The sequence below is a fragment of the Mesocricetus auratus genome, unplaced genomic scaffold (assembly GCF_017639785.1).
Source record: "Mesocricetus auratus isolate SY011 unplaced genomic scaffold, BCM_Maur_2.0 Super-Scaffold_100009, whole genome shotgun sequence".
Classification (NCBI taxonomy): Eukaryota; Metazoa; Chordata; class Mammalia; order Rodentia; family Cricetidae; genus Mesocricetus; species Mesocricetus auratus.
In genome coordinates, this window is record NW_024429193.1 from 41,294,556 (window position 1) to 41,314,801 (window position 20,246).

At 45.7% G+C, this 20,246-nt stretch overlaps 1 protein-coding gene across 3 annotated transcripts in view; it reads left to right on the forward strand.

Annotated features, from left to right (window-relative positions):
* The window catches only part of Cdc14a (cell division cycle 14A), a 156,570-nt gene that overhangs the window by 92,921 nt on the left and 43,403 nt on the right, over nt 1-20,246 (forward strand). For all 3 annotated transcript variants that reach the window (XM_040751985.1, XM_005077105.4, XM_005077104.4), the window contains exons 8-9: nt 5,283-5,370; nt 13,412-13,642. In XM_040751985.1, coding sequence (XP_040607919.1) covers nt 5,283-5,370; nt 13,412-13,642 — 319 coding nt within the window. The remainder of the gene's footprint in view (nt 1-5,282; nt 5,371-13,411; nt 13,643-20,246) is intronic.

Genomic DNA, 20,246 nt, shown 5'->3' on the forward strand with positions numbered 1-20,246 from the left:
TCTCACAGCAAACTAACTCCCTAGACTGAGATGTTTAACTAGGAACCCATTCGGATCTTGTAGGGAACAGTCACTGTGGTTGGATTACCTTTTCAGTCTGATGCTTTCCCAACTGAGTTATTTCAGCTTTAGACAACTTTTTGAAATGATGTGCTTTTCTTTCATCATCAGCTGTCTGTGGGACTTTATAACTTAAAAAATAATCAGTGATTGCATCATAGATCTAAGATTGGCTTTTTATGTAATGCCAACTCAGTTTATTATGTGACTTTGGTCTGTCAAGGCTGACCATGTCCTTCATTATTTAAGGAAACTGTCATACTAACCAGTGAATGTTGACTCTTGAGTTTTCTCGTCAGCACATTCTGTAAGAACCAGTGAAGTTTGTCGGATCTTCCACCTCAGGTCAACAGCAGGAGTGAGCGTGTGAAGGAGCAAGACTGTGCTTGGGAGTGACTCTGTAGAGCAAACTGGAATGGACTCTGGATGCTGCTTGGTCTGTGATCTTGTTCATAGATCGTGGGCAGGATTGTGTACTCCTGTCTCAGGACTGAGGTCGAGCAGGCCTCCGAGTGCAGGTGTGTGGGCATGTCCTCAGCCATCTGGAGCAATTACAGAGCAACACCTCCCACGGGGATCTGGCTATGAGAACTATTTGAAACATGCTTCTGGAGCCGTCTTGTTGTATTTATTTCACCACTCGAAGGCCACGAGTTTAAGGAAGTCAAATTCCTTCCTGGCCACTGCAGTTGCTGTTGCTCTGGAGGGACCCGGGGTTCCCACATGTGCTTTATTAAAAGCACATTCATTGCCACTTACCGATCACATGGGCTAAGTCTATCACACTTTTTTAGGTTTCTCAGTCTTAAATGATTCCTCATGTTTTTCCCTTCCTCTTTAATTATTGTTTGATTTCTTTTCTTTCCTCTCTCTCCCTTTCCTGTTTTCTTTCTCTTTTTGTGTTTTGGTTTTTGTTTTTCTGAGACTGGGTCTCACTGTAGCTCAGGTGGCCTGGAACTCATAGCAGGTCTCCTGCTTCAGCTTTCCAGGTGCTGGGGGTGTAGGTATGTTCTTCTTTTTAACCTCCAAACTATTTGAGATGTGGTCTCTATAACTGCAATGGTCTGATGTTCCTGCCAGCATAGGAGTATCCAAAACCTAACAGGCCTGGTTCAGTCTTGCAATTTCTAATTGTGAAAACAAACAATTTCCATTCTCTAATTGTGAAAACAATTTCTTTCCTCACGTTGTAAGGTGGTGGCTCTTGCATTTTTCTTCTTGTCGTATCTGGTAATCCTTTTTTTTTTTTTTTCTCTTTGTCCATCCTGGGATCCTGCTATTATAGGACCTCATGACTTCTGGTTGAACTTGCTTTCTGTGTTTTGAGTATACTGGCTTTTAAGTTTCAATAACATGTGTACTGCTGTTCCCAGGCCTCATCTGTTGAACATTAAAATGACATCGGCAAGCATGCTGGAGCTTTGCAGCCTGTGGTTGAGTCTGCAGGGGTGCTCACGGGCCTGGACTATTGGAGCAATCTCGTCTCTCTTGCCCATCTTTCTCCCTTGCCCATGGTCTGTCTTCCCTACTGTCTGTCTCCCTCTGCCAGTCAGTCCACACTGGACATGCCCCATTCTTCCACCACATTCTCATTCAAAAGCAGAGCTTAACCAGGAATTGGGAGTTTGACGCTTATCTGGAGCCAAAGGACAGGGAAACTTAACTTTAACCCAACGACTCAGATATTGATGTTGCTTTCAGCCCACAAGGGGTCCAGCTTCATGACACTATTTGTTTGTTTGCTTGTTTTTTACGAGACAGGGTTTCTCTGTATTGTTTTGGAGGCTGTCGGTACAGCCCGGCCTCGAACTCTCACAGAGATCCGCCTGCCTCTGCCTCCCGAGTGCTGGGATTAAAGGCATGCGCCACCACCGCCCGGCGACACTATTTGTATTTATGTGATAAAGCTGTACTGTTAGTGTGAATTCATTGTTTCAGAGGTTAAGAAAATGTAAACACATCTTTAAGATGAATTTTTAAAAGAACATTGCAGCTGTCACCTTGGTTTTTAGAGCACTCTTTCTGAGCTTCTTTAACGAGCTTCTTGGATGGTATACAGCAAGTTCAGTGCAGATTTTCCTTACTGGATAGAAGGATGCAGCATTGCTTTCCTCCTGGGGTTATTGTGGGCGCTGGATGAGCTACGCGCTGTAATTTTGCAGGGTGGGGACATAGCTCATATTTGCCATTATTGTCACTGATATTTGTCATTCCCAAGTAAAAGCACCAAGCATGCCTTTTACTATTTTGTGTGCAGCACCAAGTTATAGTTCTGGGAAAACATGCAAATTGAATGACAGAAAACACATATTTCTAGGCTAGATAACTGATATTGGTAGTCTAGTCCTCAGCCCGAAGGACTTTGTTTCTACTGCGGACCTATGGTAACGGGAAAAGGTCCACATATTTGGGCTGGAAAGGGTGTTTGTGAGTAGTACACCACAGACACAAATATATTCCTTGAAAGTGTAGAAATGCGTGCTTTCAAGTCGAATTCCATTCTAAGAACAGCAACAGCTGTGCAAGAGAAATCGAGTCTTTTGTGGACTGGAGAATCCTAGAGTAGGGTGAGCAATAGCGTCTAAACACATCCATTCTTGAAATTCGACATTAGTCTGTCTGGAGCTTTTCTTGTAGTGTAAGTCACCTGCAGTTTTTCTAACTGGTGTTTGGTGGGTAGTGAGGTTTACATCAGCTGACAGCGCAGAACTGATGTCATGGCCTCACTGGCTCTTAGACGTTTCTTTACAGAATGTTGTAGGACTGCAAAGTACCTCAAGTTTCTGTCTAATCTAGATTTCTTCAAAGTTTAAGTAGGAAAAGAGATTCCTGTCATTTTAAATATTCTGTCATTGACACATTAGCATTTCTAGAAGTCTCTGTGAAAGGGGAACAGATGACAGGTCTAGAATATGACCAAAGAAGTCGTATATTGTTAAAAGCTGTGGCTTTCACTGGGCGGTGGTGGTGCACGCCTTTAATCCCAGCACTTGGGAGGCAGAGGCAGGTGGGTCTCTGTGAGTTCGAGACCAAGCCTGGTCTGCCGAGCGAGTTACAGGACAAGCTCCAAAACGATACGGAGAAACCTTGTCTCGAACCCCCCCCCAAAAAGCTGTGGCTTTCTTACTGCTTTTCTTTCAAACTTAAATCTAAGACCCAAATCTTGTTGTTTATTCTACAAACCTTTCCCAGGCTGCACAATAGAGCCCACTATATTATCATTTTAGTTAGGAAGGCTCACAATTCTGCTGATAATGTGAGTGAGTTTATCTTGCTGATATACTACAATGACTTAAGCTCACTACCTCTATCATATGACTGGTTATAAAGGGTTACTAGGGTTACTATTTAACTAAACGGATGTCTATAATCGAAATGAACAGATGTAATGCAGTGTATTCACCTGACCTCCTTAATGGCCAAGGATACAGAATTGTGAAGACAGAGAGCCACTGCCTTCTGTTGTTGACAAGGACTTGCTTTTGTCTGTTGATAATTGGAACTCATGTTTGTTCTGGAAATTTTACAGTGTATGAAGCTTACCCGTTACTCAAGGGGGCATATTGGATCATTCATTTAAACTGTTTTATTTAAACAAGAAACTGTTTAATTTCCTAGTGGAAAGTTGTACATTTGATTCTTTATTCTAATTGTTAGAAAGAGATAGCTATACATGTGATTATATGTCTATAAGGTTTTAGAGTCCCACGGAGAGCCTATGTCTATTGCGATTAATACTACAGTGAATACATTTTCAAGATGCCATGTAAAGTTTCTTTTATATCTTTTAAGATTGGGAAGAATTTAGGAGTAGAAATTGGCCACCCAAGTTTTGATGTTCACGGAAATGGCAATGGATACTATAAATGAAGAGTGGTTCCAATCTCCTTGTTACTCTAGCGCATTTAATCCACGCCTGTGTTGTACTTGCTGAACAGTACAGGCTCCATTTGGCTCAGTCGCCTATGGAGGCCCTCACCGTATGCCAGAGGAAGGGTTCGTTACATGGAAACACGTTGCTTCCCTGAGGAAGATGGAGACCTGGGCCAGGGGTGGAGTTGGGTTTATGGAGGTGTGAGTATTTGGGGTGCAGTACACGGAAGTCTCCTAGCCACCTGCAAAGCCTGGGCGTGTAACCCCATCCCTGTTCGTGTTCTGAAGGGTAAATAGCACAAGGAAAGGAAGAAAAAGGGAAGAGGTTGCTGGAGCGAGGCGAGGCGACCCATTTTCTCGGTCTTTGGGCCTTTTCTAACGATCACTTTGAGTATGTGGATCCAAGGCTAACAGTTATCGCTCAGTCAGCCTGCAGATAGATTTCATAGGATTTAAAAACTTACCGAAAGATAGCCGACATTTCAAAGAAAGATTTCACTGGAAGATTTAGTTAGTTGGAAGATCAGACCCAATAAGTCAGCCTTTGTTTGGCGCCCCCTGCAGGAGACTTTGGCTGAGAGCTTTCTAGTGTACCTCAAAGGCCGTGGTTCTCTATGGTTCCCTATGGGTTGTGACCCCTTGCGGAGAACTCAGATATTTACATTATGACTCGTAACAGTTGCAAAATTACAGTTATAAAGTGGCAACGAAAATAATTTTATGGTTGGGGCATCACCACACGAGGACCTGTCACCACAATGTGTGGTCTTGGCGTTAGGAAGGTTGAGAACCCCTGCTCTAAGGTATAGCGAGCCTCCTCCCCCTTGCTGCTCTAAGGTATAGTGAGCCTCCTCCCCCTTGCTGACAATCTGTAAATAAGTACCAAAAGTAGACATCAGCTCTCCCCTCTAAAACAAAAACAACCAGGAAAAAAAAAGCAATGGGTTTATTGTGAACTAGTGTTTTCATCATTTAAAGCCTAATTACCGTGTTCATGAAAGTGCTTATATTTTCCATTTTCTCTTTCCCCAACCTATTTTTTTCTGGAATAAACAATATTTCACCATATTTCATAGTAGACTGACAAGGAGACAAATTTATTTTAAGCCAAATAACTTTTTAAGACAATCTAATTTTTTTGTCATTTGGGTAGAAACTTTTCTTAAGTGAATTTACAAATAGTGGTTTGTAAAGCAGGTCTATCTTGAAGCTTATATTAATTTTCCTTCATGTAAGTCCCATTGATCTATTACCAATAGTGTGATAAGTGGTTTTATTTATAAAGGTTTCCTAAACTGCATAAAAATTCTAAACTACTTTTTTTTTCTTTTTCCATAAAATTCTGCCAGCGAGTTGAAAATGGAGACTTCAACTGGATTGTTCCAGGGAAATTTTTAGCATTTAGTGGACCACATCCTAAAAGCAAAATTGAAAATGGTAGGTTTTTTCTCCTTTACCACTTAAACGCTTATTTTTAGTTCAACTTCATTACTTCCTCTATTCCTGTATACATTTTCCTTTGCTAATATCCTTTAAGAAATAGTTATTCATAGTTTTCAAAAGTAAATGGTGTATTAAATGCTAAACTTCTAGTATGTGGAGCTATAACCCTGTTTTATTTTATTTTTTTAAAGCAGATTTATTTTTAGTCATGTGTATGCATGCATCTGTGTGTGTGCCTGTAACATAGAAGTCCCATTTAGGACCGAGCACTCAACTTATCTCAGCCTCCTCACCAAATTTATGAATCTCTGCATTGCCTGCTGCTCACAGCTTCTCTGACCATGGTTGAGAGCAGCACTCGTTTACAGGCTTGAACAAATGTTTACAAGGCAGTTTGTCAAGGTGTCCAGTTAGAAAATGGCAGCGGTAGATACTCCTGCCTCCCAGGGCCTGTGATCTCCTCTGTCATAGGCTTTCAAACCCATTTACAGTACTAGGCATGGATTCTCTCCAGTGGATCAGACTTAAAATTCAAACAGAAAGCTGTCTCCCATGGTGTCAGGTGCTATTGAACACAGAGTGGACTCATCTTGCCTAACAGGTTGGTATGGTAGCCTGCAGGGTTCACAGCTGTGTAAGACTGTTGGTACTTTTTCTTCCTCAGTAGACTGCATCTTCTGATGCTATGAAAGTTAGCCAGCAGGGAGAAAGTTTCCAAATCCATTCGGGCTTGATTTTCTGTGTTCTTTATCCGAAGTATGTTGTGTTGTCAGCAATAGGGTCTTGCAGTCTAGCTACAGTGGTTAGCTAAGGAAAAACTGCGGTTGTAAACACAGTTGATCAAATGCTGTTGCCAGGAGGAAGTTTTATAGTCATGGCATCTGGGCAGAAGGCACTGTGTGAGTCTTGAGGGTGTGTTTGTGTGAACAGGACAACTAGGGCACCTGCTGAGCTCCTTGACTCATGGGGAAAGAGCAAGAGCGGGCCTTTTTATTTATTTTTTTATAAATTCAAATCGATTGATGGGTTATAGCTATAGAATGAAACACATATCTTGGACTTTAGATTCCAAAACAACTTTTTTAATGCACAATGCTGCACTCTCCCCATCCCCCCAACACACACATCAAACACTCTCAAGGGTTGGAGGAAAACTTGAGACAGAGAATCCCAGAAATTTGAAGCCTTGTAGGCAGGCTGAAGCCTGACTCCCCTGTCCCTTACTGTCTGTGGGACCCACAGTGAGCTTGCTAACTTCTCTGAGCTTCAGTTCCCTCCCAGTAAGGGGAATTGATTGACATCTCAGGCATCTAGGGAGAACTTGAGATACCTTAAGGAGACAGGTCCGTTAGCAGCTACACAATTATGTTTTTTATCACGGCTGAGCTAATGGATATATCACATGTAGACTAGTCATTCAACTTAGCCTTCTTCACTTTCCCAACTTTAAAGGGAAGTGCTGGGAAGAGATGAAGTTTAAACATGGTTGGTTAGCCAGCTCTTTTGCTCTCTGGGTACCCATGCCTCACTGATGCCATGTTGCCATCTAGTGGTGAGATGGAGTAAGGGTTGGGCGAGCCACCCTTTCGCCCTCGGTAGACTGGTAAATTCCTAGGAAATCATACTGCTGAAACCAGTCCCTCGTGACAAGCATCCGAACACGATGATAACACCGCCACACATTTGTTGAGAAGTCATAGAATATTCTGATTATTTCTTGGCTTTAATTAATTCAGTCATTGTAAGAATTTATTTTTTTCCTATTCCTTTTTTTAAAAATTTAAGTTAGAAACAAGTTTGTTTCACATGTCAATCCCAGCTCCCTCTCCCTCCCCTCCTCCCCATGCCTCCCCGCCAGTCCCCCCAGACCCCCACCCAATCTCCACTTGGATCCCCAGGGAGGGTAATGCCCTCCATGGTGGATCTCCAGAGTCTGTCATGTCATCTAGGGTAGAATCTAGGCCCTCCTTCAAGAGTCCAGGCTGAGAGAGCATCCCTCATTGTGGGATGGGCACTCAAAGTCTATTTGTACGCCAAGGATAAATATTACCCAAGGCCCCATAGATTACCTCCTCACTGACACCCACATTCAGGGGGGGTCTGGGTCGTTCCCATGATGTCCACCCAGCCATCAGTCTGGGGTCCAAGAACTCCCCCCTTGGTTAGGCCAACTGTTTCTGTGGATTAAACCAGCCCAGTCTTAACTCCTTTGCCCATTAGTTCTCTCTTTCTATCACTGAATTCCAGGAGTACAGTTCAGTGTTTAGCTGTGGGTGTCTGCCTCTGCTTCCATCAGTCTCTGGATGAAGGTTCTTTTTCCAGACTCCCTGGCAGTGGGATTGTAGGCTGACACTCCCCTGATTCATGTCTAAAATCCATATATGAGTTAGAACATCCCATGTTTGTCTTTTTGTGGCTGGGTTACCTCACTCAGGATGGTTTCTTCTAGTGCCATCCATTTGCCTGCAAATTTCAAGATTCCATTGTTTTTTTCTGCTGAATAGTACTCCATTGTGTAAATGTACCACATTTTCTCTATCCACTCTTCAGTTGAGGGGCATCTAGGTTGCTTCCAGCTTCTGGCTATTACAAATAATGCTGCTATGAACATAGTGGAACGGACGTCTGAGATGGGAGGCCAATGCAATGTAGAAAATAATATATTTATTTACATACAAGCTGGGGAACAGAAAGCGTGGCAGGCTTCCAGAGGAAAAAGAGAGTTTTGTTTTCTCTTTCACTTCCTTTTATCCTCACCTGTGCTAAATTTCCCTATCTCTGCCCTTATGGCCGTGAAGAGTTTTGTGGGCTCACCCCTACAATTCCCCTTTTAGTCTAAATAGAAGATTTAAATTTGATACAAACTCAAACATATACAACATTATACATAGAGGGTGATAATTAAGTTATAATCTACTTATATCCTAAGCTAAACATATCTATCCCATCTAAATTCTAAACTTATCTGAAAGGGATGCCCAAATCTGAACACCTCCTTCTAATCCCAACCCTAATAATTCTGTAAATCTGTCTCTTATTGGTTGTTGAATAAAGCACTGTTGGCCAATGGGGAAACAAGATAGGTGGGACTAGGAGTCAAGGAGGGTTCTGGGAAAGAGAGGCAGTCAGTCACAATGTAACCTCCAGAGGAGTAAGAGGTCCAGACCCTTTCTCCAGTAAGAGAAATACTTAGATTAACAATTATGGGTTAAATACTTAAGTCAGAGCTAGCCAGTAAAAAACAAACAAACGGCCAACAGCTTCATAATTAATACAGTGTCTTGTGTGTTATTTGGGGACTACAACTGTGACAGGGCCCTGGTAGAGTTCTTTGGGTTACTTATGTAAACTATCATATCATCTGCAAATAGTGAAAGTTTGACCTCTTCCTTTCCAATTTGTATCCCCTTGATCTCCTTTTGTTGTCGTATGGCTCTGGCTAGAACTTCAAGTACAATATTGAAAAGGTATGGAGAGAGTGGACAGCCTTGTCTTGTTCCTGATTTTAGAGAAATCGCATTGAGTTTCTGTCCATTTAGTTTGATGTTGTTTTTAAACCCCCTCCTACCGGTGGTGGCGGCGAACGTCTTTAATCCCAGCACTTGGGAGGAGGAGGCAGGCGGATCTCTGTGAGTTCGAGACCAGCCTGGTTTACAAGAGCTAGTTCCAGGACAGCCTCCAAAGTCACAGAGAAACCCCCCACCCCAAAATAAGTAAATAAAGACACTAAAATCCCATCCTATTCTTACACAGAATCCTGACAAATAGGGTGGAGTTGAGCCTTACCTGAAATAGCCACTGGCTCAGGTGCTGGAATCTGAGTTAAGGGTTTTTTTTAAAGTTTATTATGTATACAGTGTTCTGCCTGCATGCCAGATCTCGTTACATGTGGTTGCTGGGAATTGAACTCAGGACCTCTGGAAGAGCACCCAGTGCTCTTAACCTCTGAGCCATCTCTCCAGCCCCTGAGTTAAGGGTTTCAGTGCTGCCTAGCTATGTATGTATGAACCAATACGCTATTCAGGCATCAGTTATTCTGTAATTGTGGGGTTTCTTGAGATAGTCCATATGGGGCACTTTGTATGGTGCCTGGGGACACAGCAGGTGATCAGTAAAAATTAGGTATTGATACCATCATCATCATCTCAATGTCCTGATGCCATGCGTTTACAGGTATGCCCAAGTGCTTTCTCAGAAGATATCCATGCCTTCTCTTGTAGTTGAGGTGTGTCAGCTCAACCCTCCATCTATTCTCCATGGACATTCCTGGATAGGCAGAAATTCTCACACCTTGGTGGCAGAGGGAACAAATAGACATCAAACTAGGCAGGAACCACCATAGGTTCAAGGGATGCCAGGAACCCATGCAGAAGCTCCCAGCAGCTGCCACAGCCAAGCAGGGCTTCTCACAGACTTGGAGTCCCTCTATTAGCCATTCCTCACATGGTACAAAAGCTCTTCATGACAACCACAGTCATTTCCTCTTTGTCCTGAGTCTGTTGTTGGGATATTATCTTACCAAGGAAAGCAGACTTGAGTTTTTGTACATAGAAAGCTCGTTTTCTTTCTGTGTATAAATTGCCCTGTCCACACAGGAGATGGGAAGCAAGCTCCCTGTTTGCACAAATGCTGTCAGGCTGGGATTAGTAAGTAAATCCTGCCTTCTGGTCCTGCCTCTGTCTTGACCATGGTCAAGCTCACTAGCTAGTGCTCCTCCTTGCAGACAGTAGAACCAGTTCTGATAAATGAACTAAAATGACATCTATTGACCTGTGTAGGGTAGCTCACAAATGGCAAGAGAAGGTTGGAGAACTAGAAAATGGGCCGTAGTCAGAAGAAATAGTGTATTTGCAGGGGCCATGTAGGAGAATGGGAACCATGCCCACGAACTCCAGTCAGAAGGAATTGTTTGTTATTTACTCATTAAAATTTTTTTAAAAATTAGCATACATGGTATTAGATATCATTATGGTATTTTGAAAAAAGTGTGTTGGAGTAGAGTCTCCTATCCATCATCTCACCCACTGCCATGGTAACTCAGCTCTCCATTATCTCACCTACCGTGCCTATGCCCCAGCCCCCACCACCTCACCTGGTGTCCCTATACCCCAGCCACCACCATCTCACCTACTGTGTCTATACTCCACCCTCCATCATCTCACCTACTGTCTCTATACTCCACCCTCCATCATCTTACCTGCTGTGTCTATACTCCATCATCTCACCTGCTGTGTCTATACTCCATCATCTCACCTGCTGTCTCTATACTCCACCCTCCATCATCTCACCTACTGTCTCTATACTCCACCCTCCATCATCTTACCTGCTGTGTCTATACTCCATCATCTCACCTGCTGTCTCTATACTCCACCCTCCATCATCTCACCTATTGTCTCTATACTCCACCCTCCATCATCTTACCTGCTGTGTCTATACTCCACCCTCCATCATCTCACCTGCTGTCTCTATACTCCATCATCTCACCTGCTGTGTCTATACTCCATCATCTCACCTGCTGTGTCTATACCCCATCATCTCACCTGCTGTCTCTATACCCCATCCCTCCATCATCTCAGCTACTGCCCCTCTATCATCTCACCTACTGCCCCTCCATCATCTCACCTACTGTCTCTATACCCCATCCCTCCATCATCTCAGCTACTGCCCCTCTATCATCTCACCTACTACCCCTCCATCATCTCACCTACTGTCTCTATACCCCATCCCTCCATCATCTCAGCTACTGCCCCTCTATCATCTCACCTACCGTCCCACACCCCAACCCCCTGGGGTAACCTCCCCCTAGCCTCTGTTCCCACTTTAATGTCAGTGCGCCTCTCTGACCTTTCCTCTGCTTCCTTAGTACCCCTTTTCACCCTCTCTTGGTCTTCTTTCTGGCTTTCTAGCTTTGTTTGTACCTATGTCCATTTCTATAAATACCTTTATATATTACAAACCAGGACTCTCAGATGAAATGGAACATGTGGTTTTTGTCTTCTCACTGTGGGTCACCTTGCTTAATATTACATTTTCCAGATTCACCCATCTGTATTTTTTCCCTGTAAATTTAATTTTCTTTACAGATGAATAAAATCCCATTGCAAATTGGTACCACATTTTCATTATCCCTTCATCTGTTAATGGACATCTAGGCTGATTCAAAAGTCTTTCTGTTGTGAATAGAGCAGCCATAAATATGGATGTGTAGGTATCTCTGTGACACCATTGGAGTCCTTTGGATATATGTTTATGAGGGGTATACTAGGTCATACAGTCCATCTATTTTTAATTTTTTGAATAATTTCCATGTTAATTTCCATAATGGCAGTACCAACTTGCACCCCACCCACAGTGAAGAAGGGCTCCTCTTTCAATACATCTTCAACAACATTTGTTGTCAGATTTCTTGATATCAGCCATACGCAGGGAGTTTAGTACAGAGAGTTTGCCGCAGTGAAAACTAACAAGAGAGACAACGGGTTATGGAGAAGGCAGTGAGAACCCTTAAGGCTGGGGGTGATGACAGAAGCAAAGGAGGGCTAGGAGGGCTGAGGAACACGGAGGAAGAGCCTGGGGGGGGGGTTCAGCCCTCTGAGGAGAACGCCCATGGCTGTGCAGATTTGGGGCATGAGGAATGGACGCCCCGAGGCTCTGCTGACACCTGGCTTGGGCAGGGCATGCTGAGCTAAGCTGGGAATTCTGGCGGAAGGGCTGACAGAATGAGGAGAAAGCCTTCTTTTGGTCACCCTGTCATCTCTCCTACTTTGGGAGCGTACAGGAAGAAGGCTAGAGAAGTAGCATGCGTATCCAACTAGCACATGGTCGTAGAATTACAGAGCTCAGCACTGAAGGGCTGGCGCGGAGCCTAGAGAAAATACAGTTGACAGGATGAGGAGGACGCATGGCCCGGAGCACAGCGTGGAAGTCCTCTGGCTCACTCTCTGAAGGCCATCATCCCAGTGAACGCCACATGAGGTCATTTCACTTGCCTGGTCTGCCAGGAATCTGCCACCAGTGGTGAACCCTGAATGGATAAGTCCAGAGTGATTGACAGGTGGTAATTGGTGTGTTAGGAAATTCGACTTTTTAGCTCCTGGGGCTGCAAGGCTTACAGTGATCCAAATTCCCAGTGGTTGCTGGCCAAGAGTAGATCAGTGACCCAGTCTATGAAGCTCCCAGCAATGCTTGCTCAGTGGGGGACATGCCAGGGAAATCTGGAGATTGTCTTCCCCACAGTCAAAAAGTGTTTACCAAAAGATGCTCCCTTAACTTCCCTTGAAGTGCTCGTGTTTTTAATTGAACACACACACACACACACACACACACACACACACGCTTACGCTACACATGTAATTGATTAAAACCATGTATATACTGTGCAGTGACTGTCAAGTTTAACACATGGATCCAGTCCAGTACAGTGTTTTTAACTATAGTCAACATGTTGTACACCAGGGAGCTTGGTCATATTCTTTTTGTCTAGTGGAACCCTTTGGCTATCTTCTCCCCAGTTCCCAGCTGTTATTTTAAGGAGGTAATTTTGAGAAATCTTACATGCTGCGGCTTGGACATTGCAAATGGTAATTAATCATCATAGCCCTGTTTTGCGGGGAGTTGTGCTATTGATGGAAACTGTACCTCTGGCTTCAGAAAAGCTTTAGCTGTAGATGAAGTGCATTTGTTAAGTAAAGAACAGTGTTCAAGGAGGAATACTGGCCCGCCACCCCTGCACTGCTCTGCACATTTTAGGACTTCAGAACTGAACGGCCTTTGTGTGGTCTCCAAGATGGTGTTCCTGGGATTCGGATTCTAGAGGGTGCTATTTTCATCTTTAATGAATTCTTTCCAGTACACAGAGAAGGTTTTTCGTTTGCCTTGTTGCTGCTTCCAGGTCAGCCGCAGCTGCTTTGACGGCTTCTCTGCGACCTTTCACACTCTCTTGAAACACCCGTTCCTCCTAAGCAGTGAGGTTTGAAGACGTTAGTTTATGTGAGATGGACTGCGCTCTCGGCTGACTGCCCCTGTTTGCCTGTAGGTTACCCTCTCCACGCCCCTGAAGCCTACTTTCCGTATTTCAAAAAGAACAACGTGACCGCAATCGTGAGATTGAACAAAAAGATCTACGAGGCGAAGCGCTTCACAGATGCCGGCTTTGAGCACTATGACCTGTTCTTCATAGACGGCAGCACCCCCAGCGACAACATCGTGCGAAGGTTCCTGAACATCTGTGAGAACACGGAAGGGGCGATCGCGGTCCACTGCAAAGGTGTGCTCGAGATCTCAGGGTCCAGCTGCGCTTGGGAAGGGCGAGCCCGAACCCATCTAATGATGAGCAAGACCTGCCGGCGATAGAAAACAGTGGGAGGGGTTAGACAGTTGAAACATGAGCCTATTCTAATAATCCCTTTCTAAGGGAAGGCTTAACCGCCTTGGCTGTGACCCGGCTTTCTTGACAAGCCAGTGCTTGTTTTAACTTCTCTAAGCCCAGGCTCATTGACTCTGCGCATCATAAGCAGGGGGGGGGGGGGTAGCGTGGGGGTGTCCGTAGGCTGGAAAGACCTTCTTTCCATAGGGAACTGTGTCGAGCGGTAAATGTTGTTGGTTGCCTTTCCCTTCAGAATTATCTTTTCTCTGTAGTCTTCCGCCATCTGATATTTAGTGCTTCCGTGTTGGAGAGTGTGTGTGTGTGTGTGTGTGTGTGTGTGTGTGTGTGTGTGTGTGTGTGTAGGCCGGAGTTCGACAACAGATGTGTCTTCCTCAATCACTCTCCATTTTTTTTTTAATAGACAGGGTGTCTCACTGAACTAGGAGCCTGCCTTTTTGGTTACCCCGATTGGCCAACCAGTGCCAGGAATTCTCCTGTCTCCACGCTCCCCACTCACCGGCACCTGGATTATAGATGGTCATTACAGTGCCTTGTTTTTATTGTGCAACTAAGGGCTCTAATCCCAGGACCCATGCTTTCTTGGCAGGCATTTTACTGATTATCGTCCTAGCTCCTCCCTATCCTCTTCTACCCTCACTCTGCCCGTCTCCTGAGTCTTATTATGCCTTATAGAGTGGAGGGTCTTCCCACCCATTACTTGATGTGGGGATATCTCAGAATTCACTGGAAGATTTAGCTGTGCAAGCGGGTACCTAGCATCTGGAATGGACTCTTTGAGGGCAGGATTTGTTCAGAGTGTAGCAAGTGTCGGTCTCAGTTCTAACAAATCAAGATGCAGGGTTCCCGATTAAACCTGAGAGTTATGTAAACGTCAAACGTCGGGAAAAGTTCAGGTTCCACTGTAGGTTTCCCAGTTTGGTGGTCTCAAGACAAATCACTCCTCGGGAACACAGCCTCTAGTTCGCCCCCCGCAGCTCTTCACAGTGCCGCGAGGTGGCGCTGCTCACATGGCTTTGGGTCCACAAAGGGCTTTTGTTGCATTTTATGCAAATCGGCCAGTAGGTGTTGAGGATGGTACAGTTCTTTTCATGTGCGGAGCGCTGCTGTAACTGCCTTATTCAGACAGTGTGGCTTTGGTTTTTTGTGACAGAAATTAAAATACCATTTTGTAGGCCCTTGTTTCTATGTTTAAGATTTGAGTAGGTGGAGGAACTTTGCTGAACATGTGAGCTGCAGCAGCGATGCGAAGCTGCACTCTCCCAGCCGCCTGGAAGAGAGGGAAGGGGCCCCCGATTTAGGGATGGCTCCTGAAGTCGGGCTGCACCCTCCTTTGACGCAGCTCTTCCCTCGCCCTCTTCGTGAGGGACAGACCCTGACTTGCAGGACAGCCCTTTGGATTGTTAGGTGCCCCGTGCTCCCTGGTTTGCTTCCGGGCTCTCTCCCCAGGCAGGGGAACTGGCTTGTTCTGAATGTGTTTCACAGGCACCCCAAGTCTGTTTATTATAACCCTACAGGCAGGGAGGAAGACACTAAATAGAACCTTGTGCCTGCTGTGTTTGGCTGTTGAGATAATGAACCCCAAGAAATTGGAATTTCCTGAGGCGTTTCATGCTGGGAGAAGGAAAAGGCTGCAGCCTATTGCCAGCTGGAGGGATAGTTGTGTGTGTGAGTGTGCATGTGTGTCTGTGTGTGAGTGTGTGTCTGTGTGTGTGAGTGTGTTATGTGTGTGTGCGCGTGTGTGTGCGTGTGTGTGCGTGTGTGTGAGTGTGTTATGCGTGTGTGTCTATGTGTGTGTGAGTGTGCATGTGTGTCTGTGAGTGTGTGTCTGTGTGTGTGAGTGTGTTATGTGTGTGTCTATGTGTGTGTGCATGTGTGTGTGTGAGTGTGTCTATGTGTGAGTGTGTGTCTGTGGGTATGAGTGTGTCTGTGTGTGCGCGCGCGCACGCGTGTGTGTGTGTGTGTGTGTGTGTGAGTGTGGGGGGGAGGGTGAGGGTATTTGACATCACTTGACAGCGTGTGGGATCAGGATCACTTTGCAGGCCTTCAGGGGTCACTGTTCCTGTCCCCACTGCAGCGTTGAATGGATCGACCTTTCTGATTTCTACTCTCATGTTTATTAGACCTCTGTGGATGGGTGACTGAACCTGGCCATTGTGTGTGTGTGTGGGGGGGTGCGCTGTTGGGGTCCAGGCTCTGACCCTAATCTGGTAACATAGTGTTCCCATATTGTTAAGCCTGCTCAGATGAAAGACAAAGCCTACCTTTCAGGTATTTCGAGGGCTCGTGGATTGTGGCAGCGAAGGTTAATAGGAGATATCATCTCTTTCAAAGCTCAGTCTTCTATCAAAAAAAAAATCAGCATTTTTCCTACGAAAGTAGTTTGACCCTTTCCCTAGTCAATTAGTTTTACTATTACAAGGTCATGTGTCTATATAAGTCATATTTTGGATCAAAACTTCAAGGGAGAAAAGACAAAGCTTTCATTTTTTTTTATTTAAAAATTTTCATGTAATTTTTTTATCAGGGCCCCACCCTAATTCCTTCCCTATCCTCCTTTCCTCCCTACCCACCCAACTTCATGTTCTGTCTCTCTCTAAACAAGAAAACCAAAAACGAAAATCAAAACAAACAAAAACCCAATAAGACAAAAAGAAAAAAAGAAAAGCTCCAACGAAAATAAAATGGAACAAAAGCTCCCTACCCCCACAAAAAGATGGCCAACTACTTCTGGGGATGGAACCGCCCCTAGGGTGGTTAATATACAGGGAGACTGGGCAACACTGATTTTCCCTTTGTCGAAGGTATCAAGTGCAAATAGCCTCTTGGTTAAGGGTGGGACCCTGTGTCTTCCCTCCTCAGTGCTGGGCCCTTCCTGGCTTGAGCAGTGTGCAAATCTTGTGCGTGCTGACCCGGCCTCTGTGTGAGTGTGTGATAGCCCGGCCTCTGTGTGAGTGTGTGATGGCCCAGCCTCTGTGTGAGTGTGTGATAGCCCAGTCTCTGTGTGAATGTGTGATAGCCCAGCCTCTGTGTGAGTGTGTGATAGCCCAGCCTCTGTGTGAGTGTGTGATAGCCCAGCCTCTGTGTGAGTGTGTGATGGCCCAGCGTCTGTGTGAGTGTGTGATAGCTCCGCCTCTGTGTGAGTGTGTGATGGCCCAGCCTCTGTGTGAGTGTGTGATAGCCCAGCCTCTGTGTGAGTGTGTGATAGCCCAGTCTCTGTGTGAGTGTGTGATAGCCCAGTCTCTGTGTGAATGTGTGATAGCCCAGCCTCTGTGTGAGTGTGTGATAGCCCAGCCTCTGTGTGAGTGTGTGATAGCCCAGCCTCTGTGTGAGTGTGTGATGGCCCAGCGTCTGTGTGAGTGTGTGATAGCTCCGCCTCTGTGTGAGTGTGTGATGGCCCAGCCTCTGTGTGAGTGTGTGATAGCCCAGCCTCTGTGTGAGTGTGTGATAGCCCAGTCTCTGTGTGAGTGTGTGATGGCCCAGCCCCTGTGTGAGTGTGTGATGGCCCAGCGTCTGTGTGAGTGTGTGATAGCCCGGCCTCTGTGTGAGTGTGTGATAGACCAGCCTCTGTGTGAGTGTGTGATGGCCCAGCGTCTGTGTGAGTGTGTGATAGCCCGGCCTCTGTGTGAGTGTGTGATGGCCCAGCGTCTGTGTGAGTGTGTGATAGCCCGGCCTCTGTGTGAGTGTGTGATGGCCCAGCGTCTGTGTGAGTGTGTGATAGCCCAGTCTCTGTGTGAATGTGTGATGGCCCAGCCTCTGTGTGAGTGTGTGATGGCCCAGCCTCTGTGTGAGTGTGTGATGGCCCAGCGTCTGTGTGAGTGTGTGATAGCCCGGCCTCTGTGTGAGTGTGTGATGGCCCAGCCTCTGTGTGAGTGTGTGATGGCCCAGCGTCTGTGTGAGTGTGTGATAGCCCGGCCTCTGTGTGAGTGTGTGATGGCCCAGCGTCTGTGTGAGTGTGTGATAGCCCAGTCTCTGTGTGAATGTGTGATGGCCCAGCCTCTGTGTGAGTGTGTGATGGCCCAGCCTCTGTGTGAGTGTGTGATGGCCCAGCGTCTGTGTGAGTGTGTGATAGCCCGGCCTCTGTGTGAGTGTGTGATGGCCCAGCCTCTGTGTGAGTGTGTGATGGCCCAGCGTCTGTGTGAGTGTGTGATAGCCCAGCCTCTGTGTGAGTGTGTGATAGCCCAGTCTCTGTGTGAGTGTGTGATGGCCCAGCCCCTGTGTGAGTGTGTGATGGCCCAGCGTCTGTGTGAGTGTGTGATAGCCCGGCCTCTGTGTGAGTGTGTGATAGACCAGCCTCTGTGTGAGTGTGTGATGGCCCAGCGTCTGTGTGAGTGTGTGATAGCCCGGCCTCTGTGTGAGTGTGTGATGGCCCAGCGTCTGTGTGAGTGTGTGATAGCCCGGCCTCTGTGTGAGTGTGTGATGGCCCAGCGTCTGTGTGAGTGTGTGATAGCCCAGTCTCTGTGTGAATGTGTGATGGCCCAGCCTCTGTGTGAGTGTGTGATGGCCCAGCCTCTGTGTGAGTGTGTGATGGCCCAGCGTCTGTGTGAGTGTGTGATAGCCCGGCCTCTGTGTGAGTGTGTGATGGCCCAGCCTCTGTGTGAGTGTGTGATGGCCCAGCGTCTGTGTGAGTGTGTGATAGCCCGGCCTCTGTGTGAGTGTGTGATAGCCCGGCCTCTGTGTGAGTGTGTGATAGACCAGCCTCTGTGTGAGTGTGTGATGGACCAGCCTCTGTGTGAGTGCGTGATAGCCTGGCCTCCATGAGCTCACATGTGCATCTGTCTTGTTCTTACGGAAGATGGGGATGAATAGGGATCCACAAGTGCGGAGAGTGAGATGCTCTGGAGTGCTCTGTAGTAAATAGGATGCCTTTTTAATGCACACACACACACACACACACACACACACACACAAACACACATCGAGGTTCAGGGATCTAAGTGGAGGTGGAGATGGAGAGATTGTGGGATCCAGAGGTGGTGGATGACTTCCAGACACAGCTTTTGTTTAAACATAGTGTCTCTCTTGATAGCATGTCACATCTAAGAAATACTGGGTAATAAAAACTCTGCAGTTAAATATTCTTGTTACAGGCTTTCTCTGTATACAACTTAACATGTGAATGTTGACCTCCTAAGAAATGTATGTACGTTTTTACCTATCACAGAGGTGTCCCCCCCATATTTCCAGTATCACGTTTGTATTTGTAAAGTGTTGAAGTGAGTTCTTATAGAAGAAGGTCACATTTACATGTGGTGCTACTTAAATATGAGGTGACTCCTTTCTCTTCCCCACTCATTCACATGTGTAGGATTCTTTTATAAGGATCGCACCTTTGGTTTAATTGCAGATGTTTTCTTCTTAATGGCGTACTTAGCTACCTAGGCTTGCTAATTACTTTGACATCTGCCCTGATTAAATCAGCTTAATTTTTCTGGAGATTCAAGCGGCACTTAGTGTTTTAATTGAACTAAAAAGAGGTGAAAGCCAGCCTCCTATCCTTTGCTAAATGAACTCCCATGGGGGCTGGAGAGAGAATGAAAATGTCATGTGTCAACATGCAAGGCCACACAGAGGTGTTGGACACCGCCTTGTTGCAAAGGTGTGAAACTCCTAAGTCAGTGTCTGTGCTTGATTAAAGGAATGCCTGTGCATTTGAGACATTTTCTAGCATTAATATTAATCTAAAACACAGCAGTGCTGTTTTTCTGTTGTGGACATATTGATGTCCTGTTGGGAATCAGTAGAAGGACTGGCAATCTAAGGCACTTGGTGTGTATAAATAGAGCACCTTGTGCCCTTGTCAGGCTGGGCCAGGCAGCCCGTTAATTGCAGATGCTTTAACCTTTTTGTTAAAGTTTTAATAGAAACTTAGTGAAGTACTCCTCTTCTGTTCACTGCCGGTAAGAGCGCCCAACTACTGAGTGCTAAGTAGGTTCTTTTTATAGACCTAAAATTATAGACTCCTTTTTAAAGGGGGAAGCAACTTCAGTTTCAGAGAAATTTGAAAATTCGCAGCAGCACCTTTTGGGTGTGAGTAGGATTAGTAACCTGACCTATCTGTGGTGTGCGTGTGCGTGCGCATGTAGGGATCAGACAGCAAGAGTCGGTCATCTCCTCCACCGTGTGGATCCCAGGAATCAAACTCAGGTGGGCAGGCTCGACAGCAAGCGCCTTTACCTGCTGAGCCTTTTTTATTTCACTGCTTCCCAGGAGCATGCATAGACGTTTTATTTCTAATCGCCCACTATGAAATTGCACTGCTATGGGTCCATATACCCTGTTTGTAAATCGGTACTTTATGGAGGAAAAAATAAAAGAGGATTTTACCCAGCACAAGCAGTTTAGCCACTTGATAGCAACACTGCTTAGAATGCACATCAGCCACGAATGTGACAGGACAAAGGATAGTCACGTTCATCAGCCATGAATGTGAACGGGCAAACGATGTCACGTTCATGCCCTTAGCTGCGCTGCCTTCCCATTCAAC